The sequence below is a fragment of the Salminus brasiliensis genome, chromosome 9 (genome assembly GCF_030463535.1).
Source record: "Salminus brasiliensis chromosome 9, fSalBra1.hap2, whole genome shotgun sequence".
Classification (NCBI taxonomy): Eukaryota; Metazoa; Chordata; class Actinopteri; order Characiformes; family Bryconidae; genus Salminus; species Salminus brasiliensis.
The window spans coordinates 37,529,407-37,541,670 of NC_132886.1; the positions used below are offsets into that span (position 1 = coordinate 37,529,407).

Sequence of the window (12,264 nt, forward strand, 5' to 3'; positions counted from 1 at the left end):
GCATTAGTCAGCATGGCGCCAATAGGTCCATGTTGAGTCCTATTCTATTGGCAGTACTCAGACGGATCTGTGTCAGCAATGGGTGCAACTTAAAGTAGCTTAATGCTTACATTAGAAGAGGTGTCCACAAACTTTTGGCAAATAGGAGACCACTGGACTAAGCGCTGGCCGCGTAATCAAGTAATCTTGATCCTAGATGATGCCCAGCCTCTCTGAGTGGGTGGGTGGGATAGGGTGGGATAGCCCTCCCCCTAACCCCACCTACATGCAACTTGATGCAAGCCAGTGAGGGCATCGGTTAGCTGTTGTGACACTGGAACTGGCACGTAGCGCTGTCCAGCAAGCACGTTAGTGACCAGTGACCAACTCAAATAGCCACGGTAGTCCACCGGAGGCCGAGACCTTATTCATGTTCCGAAGAGCCCCGAAAACCTTACGCCAACGGACCACCTGCTGGAGTCTGCAACTCTGCCCGTAGGCTGGTAGATATTTCATGACCAGTCCAGAGTCAAAGTGCATGTGCCGGTTATGATACAGAGCATGACTGGGCACTCAGGACCTGTCCAGTTATTAGCTCCTCCAAATCCAACCGACAAGGGCACGGCTGATATTTATACCCACTAGTGCAGGGCCAATCGCCGGCCGTGATGGGGAGGCCGGAATTAAAGCGGTAGATCAAGTGTGACAGGCCGGTGTGCGGCGAGGGGAAGCAGTCCAGGCTGCTTTATGGGGTCAAGGTTCCTCTCTTATAGATCAGCCTCTAGGACACTGGGGATGGTGGAGGGGGAAGGGTGGAGGGCAGACCTATGAGCCTACTGAGACTACAGCTGTGCCAGTGAAAGACCAGGAAACATGCTAAGGTGGGGCTCAGATGGATGGAACATCGGTGGGCTTACCTAATGGGGTCCATTGTTACAGCCCACCTTAATCTCACATGGGTCCATCTTTTTGGACTTTGTTGTGGCTGTGTCCACCCTGTTATGTCCACTATTTTAGGACTCGGTTGTGGCTGTGTCCACTCTGTTATGTCCACTATTTTTGGACTTGGTTGTGGTTGTGTCCACCCTTTTATGTCCACTATTTTTGGACTTGGTTGTGGTTGTGTCCACCCTTTTATGTCCACTATTTTTGGACTTGGTTGTGGTTGTGTCCACCCTTTTATGTCCACTCTTTTTGGACTCTGTCGTGGCTGTGTCAACCCTGTTATGTCCACTCTTTTTGGACTCGGCTGTGGCTGTGTCAACCCTGTTATGTCCACTCTTTTTGGACTCGGCTGTGGCTGTGTCCACTCTGTTTGGACTCTGTTGTGGCTGTGTCCACTCTTTTTGGACTCTGTTGTAGCTGTGTCCAATCTGTTAAGTCCACTCTTTTTGGACTCTTGTGGCTGTGTCCACTCTGTTATGTCCACTATCTTTGGACTCGGTTGTGGTTGTGTCCACCCTGTTATGTCCACTCTTTTTGGACTCGGTTGTGGCTGTGTCCACCCTGTTATGTCCACTATTTTGGGACTCAGTTGTGGTTTGTGTCTACTCTGTTATGTCCACTCTTTTTGAACTTTGTCCACATTACGTTGCTGTTGTTGTGTCCACCCTGTTATATTGACACTTTTTTAGTTGTGTCCTCTCCGTTTTGTTTTTTTGTTGTTGTGTCCAGCCTGTTATATATTTTTATTCACTGTTAGTCATCTGTAATGCTGAAGGTACAATAGTGGTAGTTCTGTAAACACTCTTTCTTTCACGTTTTCTTCGGGGACTATTTTGCCACACCCTGAATGTATAACTCTATCAGACATCAGGCAGTGCATTCCCAATCTTTTCATGTCATAAAATTCTGTGATGGAGCTTCGTAGACACTTACCTCTTCAGATGTATGGCTCCATTCACCAATTCTGACTGGGTAGGCTTCTCTTATATGGCGCATTTCATACCAAACCCACTCTGGATGACTTTGCTTACCTCGTCACTGTTTAATTAAGCAGAAATTTTGAAAAACAAAGTTGCTGGAATTCCTCTTTAATGTCCCTTGCACTATCCATGCTAACTGCTTTACGAGTCCATTGCTAGCGATAAGCGCTATTTTACTGACAGCGACTGAAAAAGATACTGTTCGTCTGGGGCGACCCATAATGACACTGCTTTTTCTGCTAGTTAATGCTTAGCTAGCTGTTCAGAAACCGAAGCTCATTGTGCTTCCCTGCCTTTGGTTCGATACGCACTCCAGAGATATATAGGGCCGCCCGTCCACTCTGGAGCTACTTCATCTTCTCCATTCTGTACTATATTGTATTTGGCGTATGAGAAATCCTATTATATCCGCAGCACAATACAATAAGACGGAGCAGGCCTGGAACAATAGCTATAAGCCGAAGCGGGCCTAGGTGTGGCCCCCGTCCAACCGTGGGCTGCGGGCCTGGCTATTCATTCGGCGAGAAGTTAGAGCCATCACCCCCTCTATTTAAGACAATAACGGCTGCTGATACCGCCTTGCACTTGGACAGGACAAAAGGAGTGAGACCGGCGGCCCGCGCCAGGAGCTGTTTTTGTAATTACCAGAGAGAGGTGCGTTCGACTGACTCAGCCGCTTCTGTGGCTGTGGGCTCAGGTCCAGGATCTCCTGGCTGGTGCAGTGTGTGTGTGTGTACACCCTGCACTCCTCCCTTCCTCCCTGCTGTAGCTCCTGGTTACTTCTTATAGTGTGAACAAATGACTGTTCTGTGGATATGCTACAGATCATGCTAACGCTACACTGGATGCTAACGCTAATCTGTCATTCCAGGCCTGTTCTCAGTCGCAATCTCTTGCTTTACCTCCCCTGGTGGGTGGGTGATGGTGCTAGGTTTTCACATTCTGGAGGTAGGTGGCTACGTCCTATATATGCTAACTAAATCCAACTGAATGGCTCTAGAATCCATCTAGTCTGATTCTCCCAGATCAGGGTCGCGGATAAACTGGAATTATGCGAATTACGGGGCACCAGTCTATCGCGGGGTCCCATAGACAACCATTCATTCACGCCTACTGGCAATTTAGCTTGGCCAATTCACCTACCATGTGTGTTCTTGAGAATATAAGTCATCTGGGAAGGAGATAAGCCAGGAATTGTGAAATTCTGCTAATTTTTTCCCCCCCAATTTTTGATATTGTAATATTGGAAGTTATTCCTTCCAGTTTCCAGATTTCCCAATAGAACCAATAGAAATGCTCCAAAATGGCTTGGAGTGAAATCTGTATTACACTGACTTCCATGGAATGCTAAGAAGGATTTTCCCTTCTCCAGTGAAGTTGCCATTTTGGAGATACAAGGTTTTGGTTCGACAGTGACGTTAAAAAGAGTCCAAAACTTATTACAAGGCTTAATACACCTTCCTCAGTAACTACAGGGACTTCTGTACAAACCGGTGTGGCTATTCTTAGCCAGTAGAAGCGGGCAACGACACTTTCGGCCCGCCGGCGAGCCATCGGCTGTTTAAAGGGTTGACTTGGTATAATAGCAGGAATATCACGCTAAGTGTCGGTGCTATCGCGCTAGTTTGGGGATGTGAACAAAACCCAGCTAAGGTTGAGCGCATTGCTCAGAGCTTGTGCTGCCAACATGAGGAGCAGTAATGAGGCGAAGCGGAAACTCAGCTGCCCACGCAGCTTTCTGCTAGCTTTCTAGCGCCGCTGCCTGTTTATTCCTTTTCTGATGAGACCCGATTGCTCCAACAGCACTTGCGCATTTAATTGCTTATTAGTCAGCGCTCTGCAATGCTTAGCCTGTATGACAGATCTGTGAGTTGCTTTGCGTATGCTTTATTCCTGCTCCGCTCATTTTTTTTCCCAGCCAGTTTATCCACGTGGAAACCCGGCGCGCTGCTACGCCGCTGCTCATCACTTTTTTTGGTGGCGCTACAGGTGTGCAGCTGCCTCTAGAGGGAACACTGCACCCACGGCAGCTGTGCGAGATGTGGACGTCTGCTGTAGTTCTGGGAGGAATTGTTGGAAAAAAGACACTTACCTCGGGTGTAGTCGATCAGCTGATGCATGTTTGGGGTCCGATTTCTGCTTCGGGCCTTAAACTGGTGCTACAAGGCTAATGCTATGCTAACAAACGGCAAAGGCCAGTAGTCCCTCAAACTGTTCCCGTAAATACAAGATCACAAGCTTCTCTAAGGGCTCAAATTACATTTTAGATGTTTATTAAGGTGAAGCAGATGTGTCAGGGTGGTGCAAACCTTCACCGCGTAGCTAAACGCTAGGCCGTTTTACACGTAGGACATGACCGAAGATCTGGACGTGGGTTGAGAGAAACTTAAGATCATGTATTTCTGACCTTGTTTGACCTTGTTTGGTGTTTGTTAGCATAACGTTAGCCTTGTAGCTTCAGTTTAACACTAAGGAAGCACAATCTGGACAACCGATATGTCTAATAGATCATTAATAATGTATTAATAGTAATTATAATGTCCACAGAATTCAGAAACCACAGCTGAACCACAAGCTCATCTTGCTGATCTTCATTAAACATCAGTGATTTATCAGTCCACTCAGGCTTTAGCAGGAACTGCTGTTTACTGGTATGACGACCCAAATTAGGGTCCCAAATACATAAATACAACCAAAAAAAAAAAAAACAACAAATTGATTTATATATAAAAATGAAATCTTTTATTGGTGGCTTTGATGATCCATTTTTGCAATGCTAAATTAAAACAACAAAACAAACAAACAAACAAACAAACAAACAAAAAAACAGGCAGAGTGGAGGAGCTGGAATGTGATGGACTCACAACCTGGGGACAGAAAGTTCAGGGACTGTCCAGTGCCGTAATACTTTCTCAGCCTACATCTAAAATGTTGGCTTTTGCTGACTGATCCCAAAAACACTAATGTGGCTCTTTAAAGGGATAGTTTTGTAAAAAATCACACTTAACCAATTTCCCCTTTTGCTTTAGTCTAAATCCAATCAGCCAAGACATGTTTTGGTGTCTTAAGTTCGCTTGCTTAGTTTATTTTTTTTTTTTAGCATTGAAGCGACAAGGCTAATTTAGCTAGTAATGACAGTGTATACCCCACCAATTAGCACTGTGCAAACTGACTTCATGAAGTTGCTACAGGGCCAATATTAAACATATTTCTTATGTTTTATTCTTTTATTTAAGAAAAATCAGCTTTGCGATTTGATTTGATTTGTTCTGATTGGTTGCTTTGAAAAGCAGTCTGAGCTGAAACACTACTTATAACTTCAGCATGGATGGGTGGGACTACAGTGATGGCTAAATGGCCGGGTACACAGTACGTAAATTGGTTAGGTTTGACCTTAGCCTTGTAGCTCCACTGCAGGACTTCTGACCCCAATCATACTGGCTGACTACATTCGGGTTAAGGGACAAACTGTGTCCATTCGATTTTTGGCAAACTGTCCCTTCAGCATAAGGCAGAGGATTTAACAGTACAGCCCTCCTCTCAGACCACTAAGCAGGGTCACCGAGACCAGACACCTCAGCCTAGAACTATACAGTGACCACCACCGTGGCTTGCCGGACGCTGAGCGTTTCTGTATCGTTCGCGGAAAAGGACACGGCATTACATGGACAGAGCGACTTACAAAGTCAGGGCGACCTCGGTAACGTGACACTTCATGACGAGCTCCCTTTCACGAGATGAAGTAGTATATCAGGCTTGGTTAAATACGCGGTCGTTCAGTAGTTCAGAGTGTCGTCCTTGGTTTCGAAAGTCGCGTTCCCAGAGCCCGGCGTTCCCAGAGCCTGGCGTTCCCAGAGCGGAATGAAGAGAAGCCCGATCTCTTCCAGCAGCTTGAGGACAGGCAGAAAAGGGGAAGGTACGTTTCCAGTGGGTTCACTCGCGTCTCCGAACGTCACATTCACAACTTCGTTTTCCTGGTTTGGCGTTTGGAGTTACTTAGCCTTTTGCAGAGCGACAGCAACACGCTGCGGTTAAGCGAAGGCTTGTGTTTGGGGAGAGAGGTGCTTGCTGGGCCGATAACAATAACCGATAGTTAGCGCCCCCTTGTGCCCGATAGCAAAATGAATAACTGACTGTCTGACGCTCTCATTCAGAGTGACTTAGATTTGAATACGGTTTCACAGGTATGAGAATGTAGAGTTAGGAGTCTTGCCCAAGCAATCTTATTGATGTAGCGTGGTGTGTTTGCTTGGCTGGGGAGTTAAACCCTAGCCTGCCGCGAGGAAGGCGCTGTTGTTTACCACTATGCCAAACCAACCACCAAAACAAAACTAATCAGACTACTGTTTAGTCCAAGTTTAGATATTTAGCAGACACTCTTTCCACCAGTAGGTGAATGTAGCTTTACACTGTTCCCTAACAGCAAGCAAGCGCTATAGTATTGCATCACGTCACATCTAGCCCTCGAGATGTCTGTACTGTTTCAAAACGTAGGACAATCACTGCACTGGGAGTCGATTTCCAAACCCAAGCATTCGAGAAACAGGGAATTTGACTCTGGAGATTACCAATTCCACACATAGACAATCAAATCTGCTTGCGCACTACATACCACGGCTTCCACAGTACACAGCAGGATAATGCACTACCACCAGTTCAAATCCTGAGCCATGCCGCTTTGCCATCGGCAGCCGGGGTCAGAGAAAGCACAACTGGCAAAGTTGGAAAGGAGGTGGTGGCTGGTTTCGCATGTATTGGAGGAGACGTGTTAAGTCCTTACCCTCTTAGGGACGGGAGCGTTGCTAGTGCTAGGGGAGCTACGAACGGGAGGGTTAACTGGCAGAACTGAATTGGGAGAAAAGGGTAAAAATCTGATTTGAAAAATCAGTTTTTAATAAATACAAAGAAAAATAGTGGCATACAATCAAACAGCATAGCCAGTGAGGTTTCACAATCACCCAACAGTCAGCTAAAGTTAATTTCGCTATGGTTATCTCCCCAAATTGCTTTGCTTGGATCTTGGGTTTTGGAGTCGAGGATCAGGAAAATTGGAGTACATGTGGAATATACTTCAGCAACTCCCACAAGAGCTAATATTGAACTGGTATCTAAGCTGGGTTGGTGGTATGGTCTCTAAACGAGAGGGGACAAGGTGTTAGGACCAAATGGTGCGCCAAGTTATCAGTTGTAATTATCGACCATAGCTCCAGTATTGGGCCTACAGTGATAACGAAGTTCTCCCCTTTATCAGACGACCAAAATATCAGCACCCTTTCTTATTTTTTCCCTTCTCCTTACTGGCTTTAGCTTCAGTCCCTGAAGACCACGGCAAGAGATCGTAATAATCGCGGAGGAAAAGCCCTCGCCACACATGAACAGGAATCCCATACGTACTATTTACATTCACACTCAATAGAATGTATAAACTATGTACACACATTCATACTTCTCTCAGCACTCACACTCACAACCACACAGATGAGTAGTCAAGGGGAAATGGGAACGGCGGTGCCATTTAGAAAGTGTCTGCTTCTTCCTTCTGCTCTGGGCTTTATGAGCTCATACACACACACACAACCACACACACCTACATATACACATACGTCCACGCAATTTGTAACACTCCCTCGATAACCTAATACAGAGGAGCTGTCACAGAAGCAATACTGTTCCCACTACCATGCAGAACCAGCAGCCCAGGAGCACACAGAAGTGAAATAAGACATAGGTTCCTCTTTGGATCACCCCCCCCACCCCCCGCCCCCCTTTTTGTTCCCCACTTCAGGCATAAACCAACAGCCTCAGAATGCCGTAGAATGGCTGTGACGCAACTGCGGTTTAAGGCCAAGTCGTTGTCTCTCACCTCTCGAACATTCAGCGAGAGTGTGTGTCAGTAGCCTCGACCGACTCCCATACGTTATGCTGAAGGCTTAAATAATGGCTATGGTCCACGCACATCGGGTCATCCGACACGATACGAAAATAACTGCGCAACAGGTCTCGTCAAGTCTTATCGAACCCTAATGACAACTAACAGAAGCTGAGAAAAATTGCATCCAATAAACCTTAGGCAGCATCGTTGGTCTCAGTGCTATAAAAACGACCTCTTTGAGGAAGTGGGAAAAAGAAAAAAAACCCTGAAAAGGAAACGGAAATCCGAACAAAGGTGTGAAGAGCGCCGTCGTCCCAGGTTTCCATGGCTGAAATGGCAGCAGACGTTTAGGCAAATAACCTCTTTATACAATTTCGCGTCATTCGCTCGTCCTTTCAGATCTGCAGTGAGTATAAGTCGTCTAAACCCGCAAAGGTCTTCTCCCTTTAGGCCGAAAAGGGCTTGATGGGTCTTTCCTTTAGGCTTGGGTGACCTCTTTCGTGACTCTCTGCTGCATCCCGGGAATACGAGCACACAAGTCTGGCAGCTGGAGAGCCAGACAGGGGTGGGAATGATGGTCATTTTGAGTGATGAAGCAGCGCCTATCGCCCCCGGTTCTATCCACCTGGTCCAGCACTCATCCAGTGTTAGGGCTACAACTGACGATTCCTATCAGTTAATCTATCGACTATTTCTCGATTAATCAGAACCATTATGCTTCTGCTTTTTTTTTGTCTTGATGGTGCAAACGAACGAAACAGAAGCCATAAAGAGACCCCCCCCTATGCTCCCTGTGGGGTGTTACAATCTGTCGGAATAGCCACATGTATCGTATGAACGTTGCCTCTTTTTTTTTTGACGTTCGCTGTCCGATCGTTGCAGCCCTATCCAGTGATCAGCAGCCCCTTTTTTTGTTCCCGGTCCTCCCCCTGCTACCAGCGGTTTATGATGTGGTTCATGTAGTCCTCTGTGGGCAGGCGGGAGGCAGCTTCCGACTCAGCTGTGCCCTCGTCCCGGGACAAGGGCGGCTCGTTTAGGGCGTAGTTGGGTGAGCGGCGAAAGGGCAACAAGGCTGCCCGCTCTTTCAGCCTCTGTTCGCGCCTCTCCAGCTGCCTCTTGTACATGTACCTCTGCTGGAAGAGGTCCCAGGCGTAGTCGTAGAGCTGCACGTCCAGGTCGTTTAGCTCTTCGATGCGCTGCACCGTGTCGTTGTCCAGGTCCACGCCAGCCGCCCTCGTGCTGTTGTACTGCACGAAGGGCCGGATGAAGCGCAGGCGGAAGGTGCGCTCGAACAGGTACTGCGTCTTGCGCTGGAACTCGGTCAGGCCGAAGAAGGCCATGTCGCGCAGGTTCTTCTTGGCCGACTCCAGCAGGATCTGGGCGCGCTTCTTCTCAGGCAGCGTGGACACATTGTAGCAGCCCACCAGGCTTAGGTCGGCCAACATGCGCACCTGCCGGTTGTTGGCCAGGTTGTACGGGCAGTCCATGAACTGCTGCAGCGTGCAGCCTGACCAGTCTGCGCCCTCGTAGCACGATGGGAGCTCCTCAGGCGTCGGAGTGCGGCCGTCGCACATGTGCAGAGAGGTCTTCCACGTGGCGCCCCGCTGGACATGCCGCCACTCGCTGAGGTAGCGGGACACCGGGTCCCTCAGGAGGGTGATGTAGTAGAACTTCCTGCAAGACGAAAGACGAGAAGTAAAGGGTCAGTGCAGGTCATGCCCGGTGAAGCCCACTTATATGTTCTGGACATTCCAAACTGCAGGAATTACGAATGGAACTACTTTAGCATAAACAAAGGTGCTACAAAGACTTGTTAGAAGAACCAGCTTCTGGTTCCGTGAACCACACCATCATAAGCAGAAGTTCCTTGAGGAACGTTTAGGGGTTCTTCAAGGAACTTATACTTTTAACAGTGTTTGTAAAAGAAAACGTTTAAATCGGGAAGAAACCTTTTCATCAACTCTACACACCTGACGAAAGGTCCTTCACACTCACTCTTGGTTCTAAATGGAACCAAAACTGGTTCTTTAATGGCAACCATTGTAGCCCCTTTATTTGCGCTGCTGCAGATACTGAAAATAACTGCTAACGAAAACACTTTGACGACTCTACGGGAGAAGTAAGGAGAGCGCTTAAACTGGTAAGGAACCCTTACACACTTGTAAAAGGTCCTGCACACTCAGTCTTGGTTCCTTATGGAACCAAAATTGGTGTTTCTATGGCAACGCTCAGAGAACCACCTTCATTTTTAAGCATGTGCTGCTGCTTATGATTGAAAAATATCTGTCATGAAAAAACACTTTGCAAGAAAGGAACTGTAAGGACTGTAAACCACACTGTTAAAAGTAGAAGATCCTTGAGGAACTTCTAGGGGTTTTTTGTAATGTAAACTGTGAAGGAACCTCTTAAGGTGCTTTGAGGAACCTTCATGGAAGGCTGAAGGTTTCTCAAAAAAAACTGGTAAGGAACCTTCACATCAATTCTACACACATGTTAACGGTCCTTTACACTCACTTTTGGTTCTTTATGGGACCTAAAGTGTAGCACTCTTATTTGTAAGAGTGTGCTGTTGCAAATAAAAAAAAATAATACAATTTGTCACGAAAACACTTCATATCTCCAAAACGATGACTCTGTAAGGAACCGGTAAGGAACCTTGCCGCAATGGTTTCAGCTTACTGAAAAGTAATGTAGTAGTAGAAAGTAAATAACCTACATCACTAGTTACAGTCCCTTCGCTGTACGGAATAGCTTGCTGTTGGTGTAGACTTTTGCTACAAATTCTCATTCACTTAAATGGGATGAATGAACCTTATGCAACCTGGTAGCTACAGAACAATGCACTTGTGGGTGGAGCTTGGATGGATAGGTCAATTAACTTGAATTCCTCAAGACAAAAGGAACAATCTGACTACAGTTGTCTAAATCTGTCTAAAAATAAAGGAAAGCTTCCTACCTAGCACGAGTGCTACTAGGTTCCATTCGTTGCTCACAACATAACAACTGATTTTTTCCCCCTCCCTCTGTCTCCAGCCATATGAGACAGTCTGTCTGGGTGTCGTCTGGACTACTGGCGGTTGTGTAATTTTAGCAACAGGACATTTATTATTATTATTATTTTTAAAAATAAGGGGAAAAACAGAGTGGGAAGTATCAGGATACAGTTTTTGGAGCTGTCCAGTGTCACAGCCTGTCTTTTAGCAGTCATACAGATACCTACTGTGGCTATTCCTGCATTCTAAAAATCATTAGCAAGACAGAAAGGGAGCACGAGAGAGAGCGAGCGAGCGAGGGAGCGCGAGAGAGAGCACAATAAAGGGTAAAGTGGATGTGACTGTAAGTCGCTTCATTATTCTATTGCGCATAAGAGTCCATTATTATTCATTATTCGCTACACAAGTGGGAGGGAGAAAGACGGCGCACTAATGAAAGCCACAAAACCTCCACGTTTCTCGGCTCCCTCTTCTGTCTAATCAAATCTCGCATTAGTAAATTAATCACCGGAACAGCTCCGCCGCGCTCATCTGGCTGCGCGGAGCGTAATGAGGGCGTTTGCTTTCTGGAAGGATACTTCCAGACACAGAAGATCACCACGGTGTACGCTCTTGAAGACGAAGGTGCTACAAAAGCTGGTTGGAAGAACCAGCTTCTGGTTCTATAAAGTATTACGTTCCTTGACGAACGTTTAGGGATTTTTCCATTTGAAACTGTGAAGGAACCTCTTATGGTGCTTTAAGGAACCTTCAAGGATCCCCTCACCAGGTTCCTCCACTGTTTCGAATTGAAGAAGCTCCAAAAGTTCCTCAAGGAACGTTTGTAAAAGAAGAGCCTTTAAAGCAGTAAGGAACCTTTACATCCACTCTACACACTCGCTCTGGGTTCTTTATGGAACCTAAAGTGGTTCTTCTATGGCATTGTCACCGCCATGAACTTCGCATCTCCAAAACGAAGACCTAACATTTAGTGGAAGTCAACGCAGAAGATATTTTCATTTTTGAAGCTTTTCTATTGGTCCGTTCACCATGTTGATGCTCAGTTGGTGTTGAATACGAAGGCTCTTAGAGCTCGTGGGTCACGGCCCGTTCTGCAGGCAGCTCAACCCCGAGCTCAGTCCGTTGTGTCTCAGGGAGGGGCAAAATGTGTAATCAATCGTTCGGACTTCTTTACGATCCAGGCAGCGGGATATATGGGCCTGACCGTGAAGCTTCTGACCCTTTAACCTCTGTTTAATGGCTATCTGCATCTGCAGGAATGCCTGGTCTCCCTCAGATCATACTGCACTTTGTTATTGAAATGTTGGTCAGAATTTCCCAGATTTGGCAAAATTACAGCTGACCCCTTTCATCCGGACATCACCTCCTCTCTGGTAGAAGACTCAGAACCATCAAAACCATCAAAACCAGCACAACACATCACGCTAACAGCTTCCCCACCCACCCCCAGAGCTATAAGCGCTGCTAAACCACAGTGGACAGCTCATATCAACAG

General features: G+C 46.7%; 1 protein-coding gene across 1 annotated transcript in view; it reads right to left on the bottom strand.

The window, feature by feature from the left end:
• Positions 1-7,675: 7,675 nt before the first annotated feature.
• Positions 7,676-12,264, bottom strand: part of hs6st1a (heparan sulfate 6-O-sulfotransferase 1a) — a 134,699-nt gene continuing 130,110 nt past the window's right edge. The window contains exon 2 of the mRNA XM_072688305.1: positions 7,676-9,450. Within this exon, the coding sequence (XP_072544406.1) occupies positions 8,709-9,450 (742 nt within the window). The 3' untranslated portion in view covers positions 7,676-8,708. The remainder of the gene's footprint in view (positions 9,451-12,264) is intronic.